The following is a 23,481-nucleotide window of genomic DNA, read 5'->3' as shown; positions in this document are numbered from 1 at the left end:
CTCAGAGAACCCCCACTGTTGTGTTCACAGTTTCCAGCAACCCACTGGCTCTGACTCTTTCGGACTTAATCAGCCCTTCATGATGGGTGTCAGACACCCAAGCCCCTCGGTGGCTCATCCACCACGGGCTTGGGCTTTTTCTGAGGCTGAGAGAAGGGAGGTGACTCATAGTGGCTGCTTCTTGACTGTGGAAGGATCCTTGCTCGCTCTCTAGTTTTTCTCAGCTGTGCGGTGAAGGTGGAGGATAAAAGAGAGCCAGCACTATGCTTCACTTCAGCAGACCTCTGTTGTAGTGACAGCTCTCAGGTCTTTCATCCCACGTGGCTCTCCAGCCTCCTGAGTTGTGGGATTGGTGTACAGGTGCAACCTTGTGTGCCTCCATGCCCCTGAGGGACTGCTCTGCAGTGGCCCTTCATGACCTCTTGTGTGACACAGCCCAGGGGATTGCATGAGAGAGGAAGAGACAAGTGAAGATAGGGGAGAACTTGTGACAGTTGTCAGGAGGTGTTTTTTCCTCCTGTTCAAGAAAAACAGTTTGTGGTGACCAGTTCAAGCAGAAAACATCAACCTCTCTTTCCCTTGAATCAGCAGCGCTAGAATGGTGTGAGTGTGTGGGTGAAGAGAGAGAGAGAGAGAGAGAGAGAGAGGAGACAGCTGGAACTGTGGTGGGGAGACACGTACAGCTCCACAGTCCAGCATCCTCTGCTCCCCCCTCTCCTGGCTTTCTTCAGGGGACACACCCAGCTCGCTACTCTCCCCCTCCGTCTCAGCTCTCCCTGCACTCGTAGCCTTGGCACCCTGGCACTGTCCCCCTCTCACTCCCCAAACCATCCTCAGTGGAATCTGTGCTCTGGGAGATGCTTGTCTCTTGTAAAAACCAGATGTGTTTCCATCCCGCTGGCTCTTCCCGAGAGGCGGTCCCAAGGGACTGATGCCCAGGAAAATGACAGGCATTGCCTTGGCACTGGGGTGGCGGGGGGAGGGGGGGGGGGGTGTATTTGGGGCCGAGGGCTTATTTTGCTGAGTGAGCACGTTGTGAAATGAAGGCTTTGGAGGCGCCGTTTTACTCAGCACCAGGCTATCTTTAGCAAAGACACGGTGACGTTCCTCTAACGACCCACTTTAAGTGCTGACTCCCTCGAATGGCATTTTCGTCATCTCCCAGAACAGGACCCCGGCGCAGCGGTAACAGTGACCGGAGAAAGATCAGCACGGGAACGTCTTCTCAGAAGCGCCTGTGTGGGTCCCCTGGGCAGCGAGGCTGACAGGCACGCGTGGGACTCTGGCAGAGCCGTGGGGAATGACAGGCAGGCTACAACGGGAGTGGCCAGGGCCCGGGAGACAGGAGGCCAGCTCACTAAATGCTCCTTTGTCTGCCTCAGGCATCAGTACCTTCAGCCAGGTTCCAGGCTTACCCACAGCAGTCACCTTGTGCACAGCCTTAATACATCGCTTTTCTTGTGTCTCTTGGCATGACTTACAGGTGCAAACTACCCTTACCAAGAAAAGTAGGAATAGAAAACACTGTTCTGCAGTATCATTGAGTTAGTGTCACCGAAGGAATTTTCCGCTGCGTTTCCAGATTTCTGTGATACCATGTTTTTCTCAGAGACATTCCACTTTCATGTTTTGACCCTTGCAGCATCAAGTCTGAAACTGGTCACAATCTTCTGCTTTATGCTGACTTTCTGAGGTGCTCCAGAATTTATATGCAGACTTTAGCTGACCTAAGAAACCACGCCGTGGCTTGTAGCCTGGGTTATCAGCTGGTCTGGGTGTTCCTGAGATAGAGTTCTCAACAGAAGGACCTCGTGTAAAACATCCTGATTGCTGTTTGCCCAGTGCAAAAGCAAACACAGCAGGCAAAAACAAGTTACTTACTAATAAGAGATAACTAATAACTTCACGGCAAGGAACTGTAAACAAAAAGCAGCCACACCTGGGGAAACAGAAGGGAAAGTCTGGCAAGGATGTGGTGTGAGCAAGAGCTGCTGGGCAGGTTGGTACTCAACAGGCACCTGCACAGGCAGCAGGGTTTCCAGGGATCAGACTGGGATTAACTGCAAGACTTCTGGCACTGACTGGGAAGCTTAGGGAGCTAAAAGAGATCTAAGGTCAGCTGCAGAGGGGAAGAAGTGGAGCTGCCCTTCTCTGGGCACTTGGGACAGACGCAGTGGTCCCCAAGCCAACACCGTGCTGCTGCAGCAGGGTCAGGCAGCAGAACCCTGAAGCAGAAGGAGCCAGTGCCCACATCTTGGCAGGCTCTGTGTGAAATGCACAGTGGGGAAATGCATCGAAGTAGCACTCCTGGGGTAGGGCACTGCAAACCACTCTATCCACACAGAGGGCCATGATGGTTTCTACCAGGGCACCAACCTGAGATGCATTCTGTGTACGAAATTAAGTTCAGGGTGGGTACAAACTTCCTTTTTTGAGGAAGTGGCTGTTCCAGAGATCTTTCTGTCCCTCAGTGATGCCTGGAAGCAGCAAATTATCCCCCCGGGGCAGAGTATACCACATATCAGAGGGACCCATCCACCTGAGGTGACGGGTCCCAAAAAGGAGTGAGGAGAAGAGGATTGGAAAAGAGAAAGTCCACAGCTCTCAGCAGATCTGGGTGAAAGCAAAATGTGCCCCTGCAGAAGATCTTGGAGCAGGAAGAGTGACTGGATGCTCAACTGGGAGGCTTTTTTGAATGCCCTTTTTAGAGGGTTTTGCTGGATGGGCAGTGCCGGAGTCACCACGGGTCTCTGATGTGGTGCTGAGGGGAGTCTAGTGGTGGCCTGCTTCCCAGAATCCCATGGGAACACCTACAGGAAAGCACAGCTTTATGGGGTTTTTGGACAAATCTGCAGCCTCTTTCTTTACAGTGCTAAAAGGCAAGCACCCTTTGCAAGACAATCCTCAGCAGACAGCTAAATATCCCAGAGAAACCTGAATTAGAAAGTCAGGAGCAGCACTGGGGGGTGCTGACTGAAGCTGTGGGATGCATTTCTGCTAAAAAAACCCTGGTGACTTAATTACTGAAGAGAATCTGCAGCATTCATGGGCATATTTGGCAGCAGGCAACTGGTATCTGGCCAGCATTCGCTCTGGAGAAGTGTGTAACTGTTCTCTTTCAAAAGATCCTTCCTGTGGGAAAGATGGGATGCTGCAGGATCCCCTTTGGTCATCCACAACTACCTGTGGAGATGGTTATCAGTACCTTAGTCAGTATCTAGTTACGTGATGTCTTTGATGCCACAGCCCCTGTGTTTTGCAACACAGAGGGTGAGGTGGATTAACCACAAAAATCCATGCAGCAGGCTAGGTTACACTTTGACTCACCTCTCATTGCAGAATTCATGCTTTTAATCCAGTGGAAAAATATGCAATAGCCTCCCAAACATCCCAGGGCTGCAGTGGGTTTTCTCAAGAGCAGAGAGGTACCCAGGAGCTCGACACATGGTGCCAAGGTGGTGTCAGGACAGGCTGGGAGGCTGATGCTGGACATGTAGTGAAACCAGGGCACCCAGATTCCCCCAACAGACTGCAAAGAAGCCCCTTCTTAGGTGTGGCTTCTTTGGTTTTCAGTCTCTTCACGGTTTTGCAGGGGCTGTATGACTGCTTTTCCTGGGGATGTTTTGGCCTGTGGGACCTCCAAAACAGATTTGGGTTGTGTCTTCTGGTCTTAAGACCCAGCAGCAGACCTGGGGGAACAATGATATTTCTCTGGGTCCCAAGAGAGAAAGTTTGATCCACATATTCCAGGCTCATATCCCCATTGCTGCTGTTTCTCTCAACTGCCAATACAGAATCCCCTCACAGAAAAATCACCAGAAAAGGATTTGCCTTCTGCTCCTGGGGCTCAAATCCGTTCTGTGTCCTGCTCTGGGCAGTACCATGGGTCTCTCCAACACAGAAGAGGCACCTTGGTCTTGTTGCAGATGCTGGGGGACAAGTGTTGCTCAGAGCACAGAGAGATCTGGCTGTAGGCTTAGTTGCATGTGTCCTCAGGAGCTGTGAAAAGTAGATCTGATCCATGTGCTGTGTTTTCATGGTGCATCATGGCAGCAGAACAGGAGCCTGTGTCTCATGGTGCACTGGATCTCTGGAAGCTGCAGGCAAACACTTACTAAGTAGAGAATATGTTGTTTCTTTCTTAGTGGGAAAGCTAGATAAGAAAAAGTAGACGGTAACTCAAGGAGCATATGATACTATGAGAAATCATTTGCAGAAGAGTACAATCACAGGGAAGGTTGCTGTGGGCGATGGCACAGCAAGGAAGAGCACAGCAGTGCTCTGGAATAGTCCTGAAGAGAATAAAGTCTCTGATTTGGTGCTCCCCAGCCACTTTGCTTTGAACAAAGAATTGCTAGGGAAGGAGATGGTGCATTTTTAAACTGAAAGGGCTCATTGTAAATCAAAATGGATTTATTCCTTTATAGTTTAGTTTTCAGCTGGATCAATTCTCTGCTGCTCATCAGTGTTGACAAAAGACAGGCAGCAGGAGAGATGAAAGGGAGGATGGGATTGCCCCTCTCTGCAACACTACGCATTTGTGCTGGGTTAACAGGATTGTGTGCCAGACTGCAATTCAGAGGGTGCTGGCAGCTGAGCTGTTTTTTCAATTTCCTCTCCGCTTGGCACCTCATGGCAGGTAGCACCCTGTATTCTTCTCGAAGATATCTTCTACTGCCCCACTAAGAAAAAAAACCACGAAACCAAATAAACCCACTTGTTTGTTAGTCACGGCATCACAGGAAGATTCAGGTGGGAAGGGACGTCCGGGTCTCCACTCCACCCCTCTGCTCCCAGCAGGGTGACTCTCAGATGAGACTGGGTTGCTCAGGGCCTGGCCCAGGCAAATCCTGAACACCTCCCATTGTGGATAATCACTGCTTGTTGTGCTCTTGCCTTTAGCACTACAAAGAGACCTCAATGGCTCTGGAGTACCCCCATTCTCACCATGCTGGAAGATGACTGGCACACACAACAGGCTTTCTTGGTGTAAGGGCTGAGCCTTATTCACCCTCAAGGGAGACTGGGACCAAAGAAATGGAACTATAAATGGACTTTAAAATTCCCAAGAAGGGATGGGCTCTCCTGTGTCACGATGAGGGCTGGGAGAGACCTGTATTACCAAGATGGAGACCCAAGTAAATATTGGGAAGTTCTGCCAGGAGCTGGTCACTGGGGTGCAATTGAGGCCACATGGAATAAACATGGTTTTAAGCTTGACTTTTTTTTTTTGGTGCCATTTATAATTTTTCCTGGTTATAAGAAGTTTCAGTTTGCAGACATCAGATCCCATTCTCCAGGAGGAGTACACACTGAGCAGCGTTCTCTCCACTGTAACAGGCTTCTCTGCCAGGTTTTCCTCTGAAAGCCACAAAAGACCAAAGGACTCTCTTTAACTGCACAGCATGTGAGAGAGTAGAAGATAAAGCAGCTAATGCTTTTGTGTCCTGTGTAAATACTTCAGACCCTCTGCTGATGAGATGAAAGAGTCCTAGAAATTCAGACTACATGAGCTTCCAGTGCTAGGCTGCCACATGATTTGTTCAGCATCCAAATGCCCATGGATGTCTTATACTGCCAAAACATGGTTAGGAGGGCTGCAGAGCTCTGCAGGTGTGACTGTCTCTCCTGGCATGGTGCATATATTTGGCAAGGTTAATGGGAAGCCACTGTCTCCTAAGACCCCTGGTAAAGTCGCACTTAGAATTCAAACCTAAGGTTCTATGTTGAGGAACAAAGTATGTGGAGCACGCTTCCAGAACAGAATACAGTATCCTGGGAAGACAAGACTCCAGGGAGGGAGATAGATGATAACATGCTGTATAAAATGGGATCTCAAAGAGTGAACAGATTGTGTTACCTCTGTTTACAGCACAAGTTACTGGAATGTGTCCATATTTCGAAAAAGGATGTGGAAAAATGGAAAAGGATTTAGAAGAGTGGTACAAAAAAAGCCATCTGACTTGGGAGCCTGGGGATCTTGCTTTGAAATGAATTAACTTGAGGTGTTTGATTTCTTGTACCTAATCTGAAGAAAACAGCGGTGAGCTCAGGCAGCAATTTTACTGCAAACAAAAGGAAATTCATTTTACGTGTCACAAAGACAGAGTAATTCTTGTTAGAGGATGATGTGGAGGCCAGGAGTACAAATGAGTTCAAATACAGATTGGGCTATTTGTTGAGGATCAGTTCCTCTTTGGCTTTCAAATGTGCTGACCTGATATGACTGGCAGCTGAGGATGTCCTTGACTCTTGCACAGTCCATCTTTGATATTTTTTTCCCACGAGGAGAAGATGTGAGATAGAGGCAGGCTCTCCACTCCAGCAGAGGAATCTGACCAGAGGCTCGAAATTAAACCCCAAAACCTGCCTGGAAATGAGGTGCATGTTTCGGGAAGAACTCTTGCTGTGGCCTTTTCACCACCTGCAGACTGTTAACCTGAAAAATGGTCGATGGCATCCTCTTGCTCAGCCCTAGGATATGGGGCTCTGCAGGATGAAGGAAACCAAGCCAGATGATCACCATCATAAGAATAAAACAGTATCTATTCATATTTCTCCAGGCTTTGCCCTTACTCACAGCCCTGACTGGAGGGCTTCCCTAAGAGTTCATGTGTGCCCTTTTCAAGACTCAGAAGTAAAAGCCAGCTTGTCTTGCTCTGCAAGAAAACTCCAGTGGAGGGAAACAGTGGATGAGTGTGACTGCTGAGCTGAGGCATTTAAGCCACAGGGAAAAGGAAGGAAAAAGTTCCTGGACTCAGATGAAGTGGGGGGGTGGTGGTATGTGGGTGTGGGGACTTTCCCCTGAGTTTGGCAGGGACCGCCTGTTTTTTCCCTAGCTACAGGTGCTCAGAGGGCTCATTTGTTCCAGCCCTGAAGGAGATACAGGGGTTTCTATGTTTTCATGATAATTTTTTTTCAATTACTATAATTTTCTTCTGTCTGTTGCATATTAATTCAAAATAAAAGTCACTCTGAAGGACTGGCAACCCCAAGGGCTCTGTGTGCCCCCTGTTGACCTGTAAGACCAGATCAGCTTGTGCAGAGGAGGAAATATGGGCAAAATGGTCCAGTCACAAGCCAAGGTAAAGTTCAGAAGCCTTAATAATGGAAAAGGAGGCTACAGTCATACTGGCACAAGAGTAGTTATTCAAAAGGAAAAAAAAATATACCAAACCAAGAGTAACAGCATGTCTTGGTCTGTGAAATACAAATGTTTGGAGTGGATATAAAAACCAGGAGTTCTCAAAGCGATGTGGCATCCTCACTGAAGGGTCAGAAGATGACCTGGAAACCTTCCCAGGTTCTTGAGGGTGGGATTCCACCTTACAGCTGTTCTCATGAGGAAACTGATCTAAAAGACACTCTTCCTAGCTTGCCTTCCTGCCTCAATGCCACAGGGAATGACAGCCCCTGGCTACATACTCACTGCCTCTGGCACAGTTTCTAATAATATGGTCCTTCATGGGGTTCTAAGACAGACCAATGTAAAATTTTGGTTTAAAAGGAGGAGGAGAAGAAAATGTGAGTGTGTAACTACAATAGGGAATAACTAAAATTGCTTCCATGGCAGGTTCCTACAGACATCTGCCCAAGCACGGCTGAGTGGATGATGAACTGTGCTGAGGGTGGAAAGGACAGAAAACTTTTAAAATGCTATTGCTGACGTAGAACTGAAGCTGTAGACAGTGAGAAAAACAGGCCCCTACTTCCTAAGGGTGGGACAGTCAAACTCCAAGGCTCCAGGGGATCCAATAAGAGAAGGAACACCACTTGTAAAGGGTCCAAAAAGCATATGTGCCTTTCTATTGGAGGTCCCCTGGGCTTGCCTTGGACTCTCTAGGCAAGGGACCGTGTCTCCAGCAAGACAGAGACACCTGTGTGTGTTCAAATCAACCTGTGGACACGCAGCCAAGACCAATCTGACCGTGACCGAGCACACAGGGCCTTCTCAGCTGTCCAGGTTCACCGGTGGTGTGATCAGAGCCGTTCCTGGTTGCTCCACGCTGGGAGGCAGCGCACAGCCTGCCCTGTACCCGGCATGTCGGGTACAGAGGCACTGGGATGAGGTTCGCTCACGATTTTCCAGTCGTGTATTCACGGGCACGTCGGGTTTGGTGCCACCAGGGGGCCCTTGTTAGGCAGGAAAGCTGTGCTTGAGGGACTCCGGCCATCCCTGTCCCAGAGATCAGTCTGTCCCAGACGACCAGGAAAAGCAGCATAAGGTGCGCCCTCCACGCTGAGAGGTTCCAGTCTGAGCTGGGTTTGGTCGTGCTGCCTGCTTGCTCTCACAGGGGGCTGCTGTTTTTCAGCACAAGCAGAGGTCTTGAAAAAAGAGATTAGGGCTCAGCCTTTGTGCCCCGACTTAAGGCAGATCACCCCGGAGTCCTCAGCGTTAAGAACACGTACAGCACTAAGGTGTGCTGCTGTACAGCGGCTGGGACACCCCAGGTGTCACCACTGTATCCCAATTCCATGACACCTGTCTCCCTTTCCGTCTGCAGTCTGGAATCCCATCTGTAGGCTTTCCACACTTGGAAGTAAAAGCAAAAGCAGTCCTGGGGGATACTGGGAACACCTATAGGGATCCTGCCACAGATGGGAGATTTGATCTGAAGTCAGGATTTCATCTGAAAGCCCTTTAAAGCATAGAGAAACTGAGGCAGAACAGGATCCTCTCCCAGCGAGAAACTACAGTCAGCATGGCACACAGTTAGCAATGCTACAGCAGATTGCTTATTTCTACAGCTATGGAAAGGGATTCACAGACCCTGAAGCAGTCTGTATTTTCTTTAGTTATGAGCAAAACCTCCTGACTCATTTGAATTACACGGTTGGCTTTTCCAAACATCCCTACTGAATCTTCTGTGAAATTTACCTTGTGAAGAAACATCAAATTCCCAGCTCAAATCTGGGTCCATATTTACCATGCTGCTGTCCTGGAAGCTCTGGAGGTTTGTTGGAGCCATATTCAAGAGCTTTAGCTCTTTTCAAGACTGGATCTGACGTAAAAAAAAATTTTATAAGTACCAAGAAACTTCCCATAAGGAAACAGCAACCAGCTATAAGTTTTCTGGTGGGATTTTAGGTGTGCTTACGGACAAGCCTAAAGGAGCACTCGCTACCTGGGGTCATGCTGGGAAGTGCTGTCCAGCAAAGACCTTTCTGTCAAGAATGTTTCAGGCAAGGGGCTTTGAAAGTTGTCATTATAAATTATGCAGCCTAATAAATGCATCCTAAAATGATGCATGAATTGTTGTAAGACTGGGGGAAGTCTAAGCCATGACTCTCCCTGAGCTGCCAGCGAGGTATTGGCAGACACAGGTAATCACAGGGCTCTGGAAGCTGGCTGGTTTTGCTACATCTTACATCCTTTACTGGTTGCAGGATCTTCTCTCTTGGATGCAGGGAGCCCTGGTAACATTTTGGACTTAAGGACAAGATCCATCATGCAGGACATGTAGCCAAACACCCTGCTGACATGACACCACTGCGTGGCTTAAGGGACTAAACCGAGAATAAAGCATCCTGTACCCAGACAGGACCTTGGAAAAGCTGACCTGGACTTCTTGAGATGCGATGTTTAAGATACGTGGTAGAGAATGGCAACAATAAACGTCATTTCAAAAAGCCCTGGAGGTCTATGGAATGTGCGGCTCCTACAGCCCCCTGGTGACAAGTAGTGTCAGTCAGATGTCACCCACAGCACACACACGAGTGGTGTGCTCTTCTGCCCTCTTCCGTGGGTGACATGCAGCAGGTCACCGAGCCCCCTGCTCTAGCCTGCCTGCACAGGGACACCTGACAAGGTGAACTCTGTCTGCTCTGATATCCCAGTTCTGTGAGGCTCAGCTGAGGAACTGCTGTTGTGCACAGATACTTCCAGCTGGGACTCAGGCTTCCTGAACAGCCTGAGACAGGACAGCATCTTCTTCTGTGTCTAATAGGAAATGCCTCCCACAAGAGCGAAGCTGTGCTTGGTGGCACCACGCTGGGCCCATGAGCCATGTTGTGTGGCTGAGACCCATGAATACTTAGAGACCTTAGAGCCCTGTGACTGTCCAGGCTTTGCTAAAACGATAAAAGCTCACCAGGAAATAGTACTGGGTTTGTGTGGCAAGGTTTTAGTCATGGAGGGGCTCCAGGGGTGGTTTCTGTGAGAAACTACAACATGTGAAGAACTGGCTGCAACTCCCTGCACTGTTGGAGGGGAGGAGGTAGAGAAAATTGGGAATGAAATTGAGCTCAGGAAGAAAGGAGGGGTGAGAGGAAGGTGTTTTAAGATTTGGTTTTATATTTTCTCATTATCTTTCTCTGATCTGATAATAATAATAAAAAAAAAAATCAAAAAATCAAAAAAAAAAAAATAGTAATAAATTAAATTAAATTTTCCCCGAGTCAAGTCTGTTTTGCCTGTGACAGTAATTGGTGAATCATCTCTCCCTGTCCTTATCTTGACCAATGAACCTTTCCTGACATGAGCCTTTACTATATTTTCTGTCTCCCATCCTGTTGAGAAGGGGAGCATTAGAGTGGTTTAGGTGGACTTCTGGGGTCCAGCCAAGGTCAAGTCACAACAGAAAGAAACCCCAAATTCACCCCCTGATGAGATGTCCTGTCCATCTGCAGCATGTCCCGAGTCTGAGCCCACACATGTAAACACAGACTCCTTCCCTGAGAAAACAGACTGGAGCAGCCATGAGCGTGTCTGTCTTTGACTCCGTGCTTGAAATAAGGGAGAGAGGTGGGAGGGAAAAGTACACGGGCTTCTTAAGGATCTGGGAAGGCAAGTTGTTTCAGTTTCCCATATGGCATATGGGAAGTGGCTGAGCAATGTGTCTCCTAACCAGGGGGACTAAAGGAGCCCCTGATCCCAGAGGGAGCGGTGGGGGGGGAGGAGAAATAATTGATCTTCACTGTTTTTTTTAAAGCTAGTGCAACCAGGTGATTATGGACTTTCCTGAAGCAAGAAGGGTTTTCTTCCCAGACCAGCAGTGGCTGGAGGACTCACTTTTTCCAGGTCTGAAGGAGGGTTCACGACTCTGCCCATGTGATGGTTTTGATTATTCCAGTCCTGTATCATCTATTGCGTTAAAACTGGTGTGAAAGACAAAAGAAGCTGGGCAGAGGGGATCATTTGTCTAACGGGAAATGAGAAGGTGACAGCTATAAGATACAAAGAGCATTCATTTCTGGGCTCAGCACTTCAAAATATCTTCAGACTCAGCTCAAATTTTCCATGGCAGGCCTCTATTTCTTCATATATCACAGAAATTGGTAGATGGAAAGGGACATCTCAAGATGCCTAGCCCAACTCCCTTGGTCACATCAGAGCTGATTCCAGAGCTACATCAGGTTGCTTAACCAGAAGCGTCAACTGGTTTTATTCACCCAACAAGGCAGTGCTGCTGTTCACCTGCAGCAGCCAGAGCTGTCCCAGTAGGTTTGGCACCCCTTTCACAGCCCCAGCCTTCAGGAGGTTTGCTCATCACTTTGGTGGCCCCAGGTCCCACCTGTCCGCTGATCCCTGCCAAGGAGTGAGGGGCCACTCGCTCATCCAAGTGAGGACAGGGACCCAGCTAAGACCTCATAGGTGGCTCTACCTGCTCTCTGCACTGGTGTCAGCATTTGCTTTTCCAGACCACACAAAAGGGCCATCAGAAGCAGAAATTGTCAGTCTAGAAGGAAGTTTAGCAGAGCGTGCAAGAGCATGACTGTGACACCTCCACAATTCCCTCAAAGCAAGCAGACCTGGAGGAGGAGGAGAAAGGAGGAAATCTCCAGTGCTGCCTGGCTGGCAGGACCAGATCTGCTGTAAGCTTGCAGCAGGTTCCACGGAAAGCAAGGAAGGGATAGCTGAGGGAGTTCTGCCCCCAGCTGATGAGGTTAACAGATGGTCACAGGAATTAAATGAAATGAGCGGAGAATTAGCACAGAGCCGAGAAAGAGGAGTAAGGCCCTGAAATGGGATCGTCACTTCAGAGGAGTCACTGGTGAAGACAGGCTTTGTTCTTACCTTCATGACACCAGCACAACATGGCTGATCACACTGTGGAAGAAGAACTAGGCTGAAAGACAAAAACACCTGCAGGTTCGGACGCAAACAAAGCACGCAGGCAGGCTTGAGATAAAGTGCAGTGCAAAGCCCTGCATTCTCACCTTTTTCTGGAAATCTATGCAACTTCTTGCTGTTCTCCCTCTGTCAGCCAAAATACTGCTGGATACAGCACGGATATTTGCAGGTCTACAGGAAAGGAAGAAACGGTGTGATTTTCAGTTGTGTTATCTGTAGCCCTCACCTCCAGTCAGAGATGATGTCCTGCAGGTCACCAACATGAAAAAAACCCAAAGCAGGTATTTTTCTATTTGTGTATCTCTAGCTGTATCTTCTAACTATCCATAGACAATGATAAAGGTGTTCAATAAAACTAAGATGGAAGAAATAGTAGAAACTGTGGGATCAAAGGGCCCACAGAGACATGCAGAAGCTGTCTAGCAGCCCTTTGTCACTTCCCTCTGTCCTGCAGTATTTCCCTCAGAGAAAAGGAAGGATCGCTGCTCACACTGCTAGTGCTGGCCTAAAAATCAGCTGCTGCCCCACTTCCTTCTGGATGACTGCCTGGACAGAGACAGTGGTACTGGTGTTGCATCCACATAGGAAGCAGAGATGGAGTTATGCCTCTGTAACTTCTCATTGGCAAGCACATTCTTCACTACCCCTAGCCAGGCGCTGCAGTGGTGGTGGGGAGGAAGTATGAAAATTGCAATCTGCCTCTGCAGAGATTGTATCATCCGCTGATAATTTGTCTTCAGTACAGAACAGCAAAAGCTGGCTGCCGAGCAGAAAGTTTGGGGAAGTCCTGAGGACTTGCCCAAATCTGGAGCAGAGACTAGAATCTGTCATTTTTTAAAATGGAGCAATGCTGGAATACCAAATTGCGACAGCGCAGCTACGAGGTACGCGCCGGCTGGAGCAGCCCACTGATCCCAGCGCCCAAGGCGGGCGGGAGCAGAGAGGGGTGTTGCAAGTCCCTCCCAGGCAGCAGCGACCTGCTTTTGGAACCCGGCTCTGGGGGAAGGCACCCAAGCTGGCTGTGGCTCCAGCCACCGGCAGCTCCACCGGGAACGGGTGCCGGGGCGAGGTGCAGTGGGATCGCACCCGGGAGGCACCCACGGGCAGCGGGGGCTTGGCAGCAGCTGTGTCCCCCTGTGCCCTGCGCGCAGCCCAACACCGGCATTTAGAGAAAATGACAGCGGATGCTTTGCCCCTCTGGAGACAAGTAAGTGTTTGCACTTCCAGTGTCTGATCCGCTGCTGCAGTCGGACAAGCACAAAGCCGCTGACGCGCACACAAAAGTTGGTATTATTTGCAGCTCCCGGTGGCTCGTTGCGCGAGTGCCAAAGTACGAGTTGAAAAAGAAGAAACACGAACAGCAGCTTTAAAGGTCTTGCACAGATAAAAAGACAAACGCTTGACAGCTCTCCCCAAGGCAGCTGGTGGGACAAAGAAGTGAAGCTCTTGCCTCTTAAAACGCTCCCTGGTCGCTGCGCCTGGTGCTGTGTGAGTCATGCCTGAAGCCAGCCAGGGCAGGGGGCCATGGGGCAGCGTACGGTGAGAGCAACACGGGGCTGCATCCAGCAGCTACAGCTTGGTGTCCCTTTCCAAACCCCTTCTGCCCAGTGCTGAGGCCCAACAGCAGTTTTAAGAGCTTCGGGACAGCCCTGGAACTTCGTCCAGTGTTTGTGCTCTGCCCTCGCTGGAACTGCAGCATGACAGGGAACAGGACCCAAACACGCTGCCCAAGGGGCCCTTCAAATAACCAACGCGTGCCCTTTGATCAACCTCTGGCTCCCCTCTCCACCCACGGCTGGACAAGCCACTCCCTCTTCCCACAAGCCAACTCCCACCGACCCCTGCAGGTTGTGAAGACACAGCCATCCACACCAGCGGTTTGAAACATTTTTAAACGCTTTTATTTACAGTGCTTGTTGAAAACAATATATATATTTATATCTATCATCCTTGTGATGTCTGTGCCATAGAAAACGCTGTGGCTATATTGCCTTTAATTTACAAAAAATGGTCACAAGAAAATCTGAAGGGAAAAAATGGAAATCAAAGTTTGGTCCCCAATTGTTTCTCTCTTGATTTGTTTTAAAAAAGCCTCCAAATTAAAAAAATACACAGCTCAGATGAAATTCATATATAAAAGCAACCCTTGTCTTCCGAAAAATTCGCGAGGGCCAGCTTGCTGTCATGTAAACTTGGAAAAAAACCAAAAGCTTAAAATAAATCCTGTCTCCATGTGTCACTTAATAGAACCATTATTTGCTTGTAATATTGTCTTTCCTCTCAGGGTTCAGCGGGAAAGCGGATGAGAAGAGGCCTAGGACTGGGGAACGCACCATGAGATCTGTGCCCGCAGCCTCCTGGCTCATGGAGGAGCTCTGGCAGCTGGGCTGGGGAGCAGGAGCTCTCAAGAACCTCATACCAGTGACAAAACAGGCAGGCAGGTGAGAAGGGGACGGGAGGTGCTCTGCCACATGAAGTGCCCGGCGAGGTTGTGTGCCCAGGAAACCATGAGATTCTTGAGGGAAGAGGAGCACTGGTAAGTGGGGCACAGTGAAGGGATGCAGGGGACTGGGATAATTTCAGCTGGGGAATGTCATGGATGGGTTAAGTCTCTGGGAGAGAAGGGACCTGCTGTCTTCCCCATTTGAGAGCACTTCTAATCTTTCCTCATCTGAGATTGTGTGAAGCCAGAGGCTAGCGGGCAGTGCAAGCACAGGCTGGAATGGAGGAGGAGAGATGGACGGAACAAGGGAGATGGGAGGGGAGCTCTTCAAGCTGAAGAGCCGTTTTCTGTCTTCTGTCTCTTTGGATCCACTTCATCCTACATCAGCCATGGAGAGGAAAAAGAGGGAGTTACCATCAAACAGTCACCACTCCAAGGCACATAATTTCTCCACAAAATTCTTAACTGCTGCTCTTTCCTCCATATGGAAATCTCTGTTAGGCCCACTCTAAATCCACTCCCCTCTAAAGCACCCTTGAGTGCCTGACACAGCTGTTCTGTTGGTCATGGTTAAGATGCGGACAGTTCCATCCAGAGGGACACCACACCCATGCTGTTACTTCCAGGAGGTATAAGAAGCCGAGGCTCACACCACTGCAGACAGACCCCAGGGTCCACCCTTACAAGCCTATCTCCTGGCCTGAAGCCCAGAAGACACAGGTAGTTCAAAGGTCACTGCCAAGCACAACCTTGAGCACCTCAACTCCCTCTCACTTACTCAGCACTGCTGGTGGAAGGACCCAGATCCTACAAGGAGCATACATGATTTACTATCCCCTTGCCACATCAGGTTTGTTTACCCATCTGCTGCTGAAGCAATGAGACCCGAGGCCAATTTGAGATTCTCAGCAGCAGCATCCACGTGGATTTGATCAGCACTCAGCGAGTCGCCTTGTTCCTTCTCCCCACTATTATCCTCACACTCACTACTACTCACCTCTTCCTCCTCTGCAGATCGTTTCTCTGCGTGGCCATCCTGCTCTTGCCCATTCTCGTCTCCTTCTAAGCACAAGCAAGAAAGGAAAATCACAGGTTAAACTGAAGCAGCATTTAAGGGAATGTAATCTCACAGTCAAGAAGGCTCAGAGAAGGAATTTCCCTCCACAATCTTCTATTCCTCTGAAGCTTCCTATTCCTTCAGGTTTCCCTACCTTCATCCTCATCACCACCTTCTTCTTCATCCACATCATCAGGATTCTCTTCATCATCCTCATCAGCACCGTTCTCCTCATCCTGAATGAAACAGATCAGTCATAGCAGAAACTGGTGCCAGGATAACATTTCCACATTCTCTTTGCTACAAGCACAATTTCCAGAGCTCCAGCCACCTCAGGTGTGCACTGAGTGCATTGTTACTCCGACACCGTTATTCCCACCACCCCTGCTGAACACTCCTCCCAACCAGCTTTACAAAGCCAATCCTTCCAGTCCATCCCCAACAACACGAAGCTCCTTGTCTCCCACAAGCTTACATCCTGATGAGCTGCCGCCACCCCTCCCAACAACCAAAGCATCTCTGTGATTACAGGCTAATGACTTAGCCGAGGCTCACAGTACATCTGCTTCCAGATCCCTTCCGACCTCCATCAATCTGTGCATTTCCTCCTTGTTCCTCCCCCCACCTCCAACACGCGCTCCTTGTGCACCTCAGGGTACTTCGTGGGCGCAGGACCACATCTCCCATGCCACATTCTCCTACTTCTTCTTGGCTCCATTCCCTTCTTTGACCTTTTTTCTCTGTGATGGGCTGTGCTGACTACACTAAGTCCTTCAAGGCTCATTCTCCACAATTATCCGAGAGCTCTCTCTCCCATTACCTCTCTGCTGGAGCTCCCTTGACCTGCCCTCTTTCTTCATCTCCCGTATTCCCTTCATATTCACTACCCACATCGAGCACAAAACCCTCCCCCAACGTCTTCAAATCTGTCCCTCAGAAGGCCCTCACCTCTACTGTCTCCTTCTTCTTTTCTTTGTGGACTGCTTTCTCTTCGAGTTTTTCCTTCTTCTCTTTCCTTTCCTATATGTGAAATGAGGTGCGGGGGGAGGGGGGGGAAAAAACCAACAACATTCTGGCGGTCAGCGGCAATAAAAGACGGGGATGCCTAAACAAAGAAGGCTTGCAGGAGAGGCGGAATAGCGGGCGAGAAGACATATTAGGCGTTAAATCCGCCCGCCTGACAAAGGAAAACAGCAGCGAACGCGCGTCAGAGCTACTTTTAGCCGGCACACGCGTGTGGAAACCAGAAGCGGCATGGAAGAGTTTTAACGATTTGAAAAAAAACCCAAAAAAACAACAAAAAAAAAAAAAAAAAACCAAAAAAAAACCCCCCAACCTTGTCGGCAGGATCGAGGCGTTTCCGGACCTCTCTCTCTCTCCATTCCACCCCTCCCTCCTCCTTCCCCCGCCATCCGAGGGCCCGCGCTTTGTGTCCACACAACTTTCCTCCTGCTCCGCGGTGACACCGCTTCCCGCCCCCCCCCCCCGCCCCGGCGCCGAGCAGAGCCGAGCGGAGCCGAACCCAGCGCGCGCTCGCCTCGCCCGGCCAATGGGGGGCGGGGGCGGGGCGGGGGGCGCGAGGGCCCTCGGGGGGGCCCCCCCCGCCCCGCCCCGCCCCCGCCCCCCCATTGGCCGGGCGGCGCGCGAGGGACCGCGCGCGCCCCCCGCCGCCAGGGCGCCTCACGGAGCCCTCCGCCCCCCCCCCTCCCCCGCCGAGCCCATTCCCTCCCCTCCCGTCGGGAGCGCGTTCGCTTGCGAAGATGGGAAGCGGGGAGCGGGTTGGGAGGGAGGTGTCTCACCTTAGCGCTCAGCTCCGCCGGTGCCTCCTCGACGCGTTTTTCCGACATCCTGGCCCCCCGATTGCGAAGGGAAGAGGCCGGTGGGAACCGTGCGAGGGAGGGAGGGAGAGAGCGAGGAAGAGAGCGAGGAGGGGTCCGCGGCGGGAGCGCAAAGTCCCAGCGGTCCGCAGGCGGCGGCGGGATCCCGCCCCGGGGGCCAAAGTACCAGGGTCTCCCGCGGTGGGGGGATCCGCCGGGGCAGGGGATTTATACAGCGCCGGTGACGAGGGAAGGAGGGACCTGGGGAGGGAGGAGAGAGGGACGGGAGGCGGAGGAGGGAGGGGAGAGGGACGGGCCGCTACAACAATGTGCGCTCCGCCGCGGCCGCCCGGCAGCGGGGGCGCACCGCGGGTCCCCGCAAGGCGCCGCACGGCCCCGTCGAGGCCAGGCGAAAGCCCCGCTCCGCGCCGAGCCGCGGGGCTGCGGCACCGACGGGCACTGTCCGGGGAGGGGAGCCGAGCGCTCTGCCCGCAGCACGCCCGGGGAGCCACCCGTACAGGCTGACTGGCTCTCCAAGAGGAATCCGGGGGAGGCGAGAAGCGGCGCTGCGGGGCCGTGTGGGAGGGCAGTGCTGGCGACACGCGGCCTCCTGCCTGGAATTTTCCATTCCAGCTGCCCGCCCTTCCTCCCGCTGGAAGCGCTCCCGGCGGCGGGGCTCCTCCCGCCCCTCCCCGCTTCCCCCCCCCCTCGTCGCCCGCCCGGTGCTGGGCACTTTTCCCGCGCTCTGCGCGCGGCGAAGGGAGTGGGCGGGGCCTCGGGAGGGGTGGGCGGTGCTTCGGGGAGGGGGTGGGCGGGACAGCCGGCGCTGGCGGGGGGGCGGATTAGCGATGGCATCCCCCGGTCCCCATATAAGGAGGGGCTCGGGGCAGGGACGCCTGATTGGCCCATTCAAATGAGCTCTCTGCCTGGCAACAGGTTTCCCATTGGCTGGCGGCGGCCGGCGAGCCGGCGGGGCGGGGGCGCGGGGCCGTTTGGTGCAGTGCGAGGCTGGAGGGGCCGCTGGCACGTGGGGCGGCGGGAAGGTGCGCGAGGGCGCGGTGCCGCGCCGCTCCCGTCGCCGTGGTGCGGGCATTGTCCCCTTGGGCTCGGCTCCGACTCGCCCGGGACCGGCCTCCCGCTCCGGGCCACCGGCCGGCCAGCACAGGCCGTGCAGCACTGAGCCCTGCCGCTCGCCCGCCCGCCTTGAACCCGGACTCTGGTAGACGCTCCGCCGGTGCCTCCCTCCGGGCTGGGAAGGATCACCGCCCAGCTCCGAGTCTCCCTTTAGCCAAAGGTCCTTCCTGCAGAACCGCAGGTGGTGACTCGCAGCTGCACGGATTTGTTGCTAACGAAACAGATGTTCCTGTAGCCGCGCTTCAGCCCGTTGTTTATCAGCTTGAGCAGACCAGGATGACTAAATTCCCTTCACCTTTCCCAGAAGGTTTATATTGTCCCGCTCTTAGTCATAGGCTCATACAAAAGAAGAAAATAAATCCGCACGCGTTCGCAAGCCTACCTACATACAGAACTAAGCGTGCACATGAGCGCATATGGATGTACACGTGTACACAGTCATTCTCGCAGGTACAAGGCAAGGTTATTAATCCATCTGGCTGGGAAATGTATGGAGGTACACAAGCCCTTCTTGTCCTTCAGATACAAACTCAGCCTCTGTGCAAAGTCAGGATTTACAGCTGGTGCTCTTGAGTTTAATCGAATGTGTCTCAGTTCGAGCATCTAACAGCAAAAGCCATTGGTATTTGTGGAACAGAGGGCACTGAGTACATATCTCCTGAAGGAAAGTATGAAAGAGATTGGATAAATTATAATCTGTGTGATAGGGAGGTAGAAGGTCCTCACCTTGTCATCTCGTCTCCTCCACAGCTACAGCTGCTTCGCTCATGATCTGACTAATTGACGTTCTTCCCAGCTACACACAGTGCAGAGTGCCTGCCCCAAAAATCAGTCCTGTAACTCAGACGCACAGATCTAGACTAGTACCAAAATAAACCAAATTATGAAAATGCATGCGCTAATTTCCCCCCTTCTGTTTCACAAAACCCATCTGGCCAATTTCTCAGGTCTAGCTGCTATCAGCATTCCAGCCCTGGTTTGGTTCAAGTACCCCTCTTTCATCCTTCTCTTTTGCAAGAAGAAAATCTTAATTTCTAGATATACACCTAAAAATAGGACCCAAAAGAATCTAAAGAGTGGCCAGATGTTGTTCCTCTCTGCTTCGGCTTGTCAGGAGGTACATGGCTCATGGCTCTGCTGTTCTCCTCACCAATCCAGGATTTTATCCTTTTCCTTTACACACTCAACTACTGAAAACACAAAACTACACCGACACATATCCCTTGGCAAAGACATCTTCACATTAATGCACAAACAGGCCTTGACACAACATCCTACAGGGGAGAAAGCAAGGATTATGTTCAGAGATGTTGCCGTGCCCAGAGCTCTGCGTTGACAGACTGCGCACCCACGGATGCAAATAGACAAACACCTGTTTGTGCAAGGGAAGCTTGTTTCCAGCAACCTGTGGGATGGGGCTGTTGGGTCAGCACTACAAATTGGCATGCCAGCAGCAACCTCTCTTTTCCCCCCCAGCACTTGCAGTGTGCAACCTCACGTTGTCCCTTCCACGCTCCCCACCACATCCCCTTTGCAATTTTTACCTCATCTGCTCCTTCCTGGCATTTGCCTCCTACCTGTGTTCTTGGTAGCACTCTTCCCATGGCCCTCTCCCTGGCTTCTCTTTGTGACATCCTGTATCTTACGTACAAAATTCATCTTGCATCCCCTCCTTTGTTTCTCACGTCCCATTTTGCCCTGCTTGATTGTATCAGCTATGTTTTTCCCCTTAAACTCAATGTGAAACTCTTCGTTCCTTGTGACCTGCCTGTTTCTGCATTCCGACTCCTCTTGCCCTTCCGATTCCGGTGGTGAGATTCTCTGGGCTTCTAGTGTGCAGCTGCTTCCCTCAGGCCCTGAGGGCATCCATTGACTGTCTCACCTAGCTCTTCCCTGTGACTTCTGCTCCTCCACCTGATCTGTGCCACTCTGCATTTCGCCTGCCAGATCGATCTGCAGCTTTTCTCTGCTCCTCTCTCCCATCTGTGCTTTCCCCTTTGTTGCAAGCACGAGAACACTCATTGTGCGCTCTGCAGATGCCAGTCCCTGCTCAGTATGTTCTGTAGTCTTTGTCTGTAGTTGCTTTGCCGACTCAGCAGAATATATTCCATCCTTTTTGGGGACTTATGTCCTTAGACAAAATGAGGGAGGTGCAGAAGTTACATGACAGGTCATTGTGTGGAACAGACACTGCACGTCTGCCTGCAGCCCAGACAACAATGGGAACGTCATTTTCTCCATACGGTGTCACAATTTTGGTGCTGTGCCCTGTTTGTGCTTGGTGTTTATGTAGGTGTGTGCGCGCGTTTAGGTGCAATACACACCTGTTTGTGTGCAGAGGGGATATTTTCCCTCTTTTACATGCTTTTACTCTTGTGAGCGTAGAAAGTATGGTACTTTTCTACTGAGGCGTGCGTTGAGCTTGCAGGCGTGTGCCATCATACGTGAGCATGTGGCTGAGATGTGTCTGGGCTTTCATGCGTGGTATCTATTTTTCTGCTCCCAGCATATGCGGGGTGAATGCACCTAGGAGCAATTATTTATGCATTTTGGTCTATTACCTTGCTAGTCATGTCACTGCATTCTTTTGGGGGGCAGAGGGGACGGTGACTTTTGTGTTTATGTTGAAGGCTGAACTAACTAAATGTGAGCCATTTTCTGAGCAAAAGCAAAACACAATAACTGGGTATTTTAAGAATTATATTTACTGAGCTAACTCCTAAGTGGTTCCAAACCTCTTCCAAACTGTTTGCTGAATAACAAAAGAGCAGAATGATGTGTATTTGCATTAAATTTTCTTAGATTTACATAAATCCAGAAACGGAGAATATCTGTTCTTTCACTTACAGCAAAACTAGCAAAATCTCAATGTGCAGAGGGAACGTGTTTGAATGTACTTATATTTTTAACCCACGCTGTTCATCTTTCTGTACTGCATCCGTTAAAAATCCATGCAGATAATCAGCTTTGTTCTTCTTTCATGATAACATATACTAAAGTTAAGAGGAAATACTCAAGAATTCAACCACCGGCCAACTTTGCATTGGGAAATGGCTTCCTGAGAGGCAGCATATTTAAATAAGCCCTGCAGGAGGGCTGGGAAGCAGGGTAGGTAACCCAAGGAGAGGAAGCAAGAGGAGTAAAAGGGAGTGATGAGGGGTGACACAGCCTGTCAGAAGACTGGAAAGGGGAGGGATGTTTTCAGTCGTGATTTTTTGTGATCCTCTCTTTGCTAACACAGCACAGATGGAGGTCGTGGTTCTCACTCACAGTGTGACAGACACACTCTTAACACGAGCAAAATATTCTGAAAGTAATTGCTGCCACGCAACGCAAGCTGCAGCCACCACAAGCTGGCTGTAGCATCCCAAATATGAATTGTCACATTTGAAGATCAAATCAGAGCTGTCCTTCACTCAGGGTGCCCTTCATCTGAGGTCAGAGATACTTGTTGGGTGAGGATTACGTAAGAGGCACAGATGAAGGGAACCAATGAGGAAATGGCTGTGGGTAGCTCTGACTTCTGCTAACGAGGATTTCTTTGTCTTCCAGGCGTCCACAGGGGCCCTGGAACATTCGGACGCGTTACGAAGCTGTTTCTGCCTTCCTGGCCCAAATGCTCGGTCCGTGGCAGCAGCAGGTAACAAGGCATGGTTTCTCGCCGTCCCCTTTATTTACCTTCACCACGTGATGCTCCGCTCGCTTTCCAGCGCTGCCGCCGCGGCTGCCCCGGGCCGGCCGTGCCGTGAGGGCGGCGGGGAGGCCGGGGGGGCCGCGGGCAGCAGCCGGCGGCGGCGGCAGCGACGAGCTGGAGCCCGGGGCAGAGGCGCCATTCACCCCGTCCCATTCTGCCCTTCGCTCACCTCCTCCGGGCCGCCTGCTGCTGAGCGCCTTCTCCCGCCCCTTCCCCCCATCCGCGCCGCCCCCAGCACAACCTGGGCAGCTCAAAAAAAAAAGAAAAAAAAAGAAAGGAAATGGAGAGATATAATGGTTTTTATTCGTGGTGAAAAGAGGAGCCTGAATAGAGAGTGTGAGAGGAGCAAGATGGGAGCCTTGCTTTTCATTGGCACCCCCATGTCGCTCGTTATTCCGACCCAGCACGTGGCCATCCCCTTGGAGCACATCGGGCACAACGTGGTGAGTGCTGTGCAGAAGCCTCTCCTACAAATACTGCAGCAACAGCCCCTGCGTTCCTCAGAACTGTGGCCTTATCCACAATCCACAAAAAGGTTGCCATTCCAATTCCTCGTTCCAAGGTTTCACGCGGCATTTGCCACCAACATGACTGTCTGCAAGCAAGGCTCCCTTAAGGTTTGTTGAACTGGTAATAGCCCCAGAAATATAGCCTTCGGTAACGTGTCCATCAGGTGTAAGGACTGCCTGTAAGGTGCAGAAATACCCAGGGAGAGCCACAGCCTCAGCTTCACCCCCCAGTCTCATAAACTCAGCCCTTGGGTAGTGCTTGCATAGGAGCAGCATCAGGGACAGAAAAAGGATCTGCAAAGCAGTATTTATTCCAGACTCTTTTTTTGTTCCTTTCCCCTCTGTTTGAAGGCAGCAGTGCCTGACTTATTATTTGGAAAAACTGAGAGAGCTTTACCATCTCTGGGATATTGCAGGAGTGGGAGGATCACTGGTACCAAGGGGCAGCAATTTATTTTATCCCAGATCTGGGGAAAAGAAGAAAGAAAAAAATAAGAAAACCAAAAGAGATGTTTACATTTCTGCCCTACAAGCTCTTTACCTCCCTTTGCATCCTGACATTTGAGGTCAACTCCACACTCCAGTCAAACACCAAGAGAGCCTCAGAGCTAAAGGAAAACACACCAGACAGGAAAGGCTTTCCAGACTGGAGGTCTCTGAAGGATGATTCAGGTTTGCAGAAGCAGCATCAGAGAGGCTGAGACAGTGCTAGCAGGGGCTTTGTGTGAAGTTCAGCACTCGCAGATGAGCTCTG

At 51.0% G+C, this 23,481-nt stretch overlaps 1 protein-coding gene across 1 annotated transcript; it reads right to left on the bottom strand.

Moving 5' to 3' along the window:
- Positions 1–14,722: 14,722 nt before the first annotated feature.
- On the bottom strand, positions 14,723–17,768 carry PTMS (parathymosin). The gene is made up of 5 exons (XM_048295284.1): positions 17,373–17,768; positions 16,522–16,593; positions 15,728–15,809; positions 15,514–15,578; positions 14,723–14,894 (listed from the first exon to the last, which is right to left on the bottom strand). The coding sequence occupies exons 1-5, from the start codon at positions 17,418–17,420 to the stop codon at positions 14,844–14,846; spliced, it is 318 nt and encodes a 105-aa protein (XP_048151241.1). The 5' UTR covers positions 17,421–17,768; the 3' UTR covers positions 14,723–14,843.
- Between the last annotated feature and the right edge of the window lie 5,713 nt (positions 17,769–23,481).

This window comes from Corvus hawaiiensis, chromosome 2 (genome assembly GCF_020740725.1).
Source record: "Corvus hawaiiensis isolate bCorHaw1 chromosome 2, bCorHaw1.pri.cur, whole genome shotgun sequence".
In the NCBI taxonomy this organism is placed as follows: Eukaryota; Metazoa; Chordata; class Aves; order Passeriformes; family Corvidae; genus Corvus; species Corvus hawaiiensis.
This window is presented reverse-complemented; position numbering and strand designations above follow the sequence as displayed.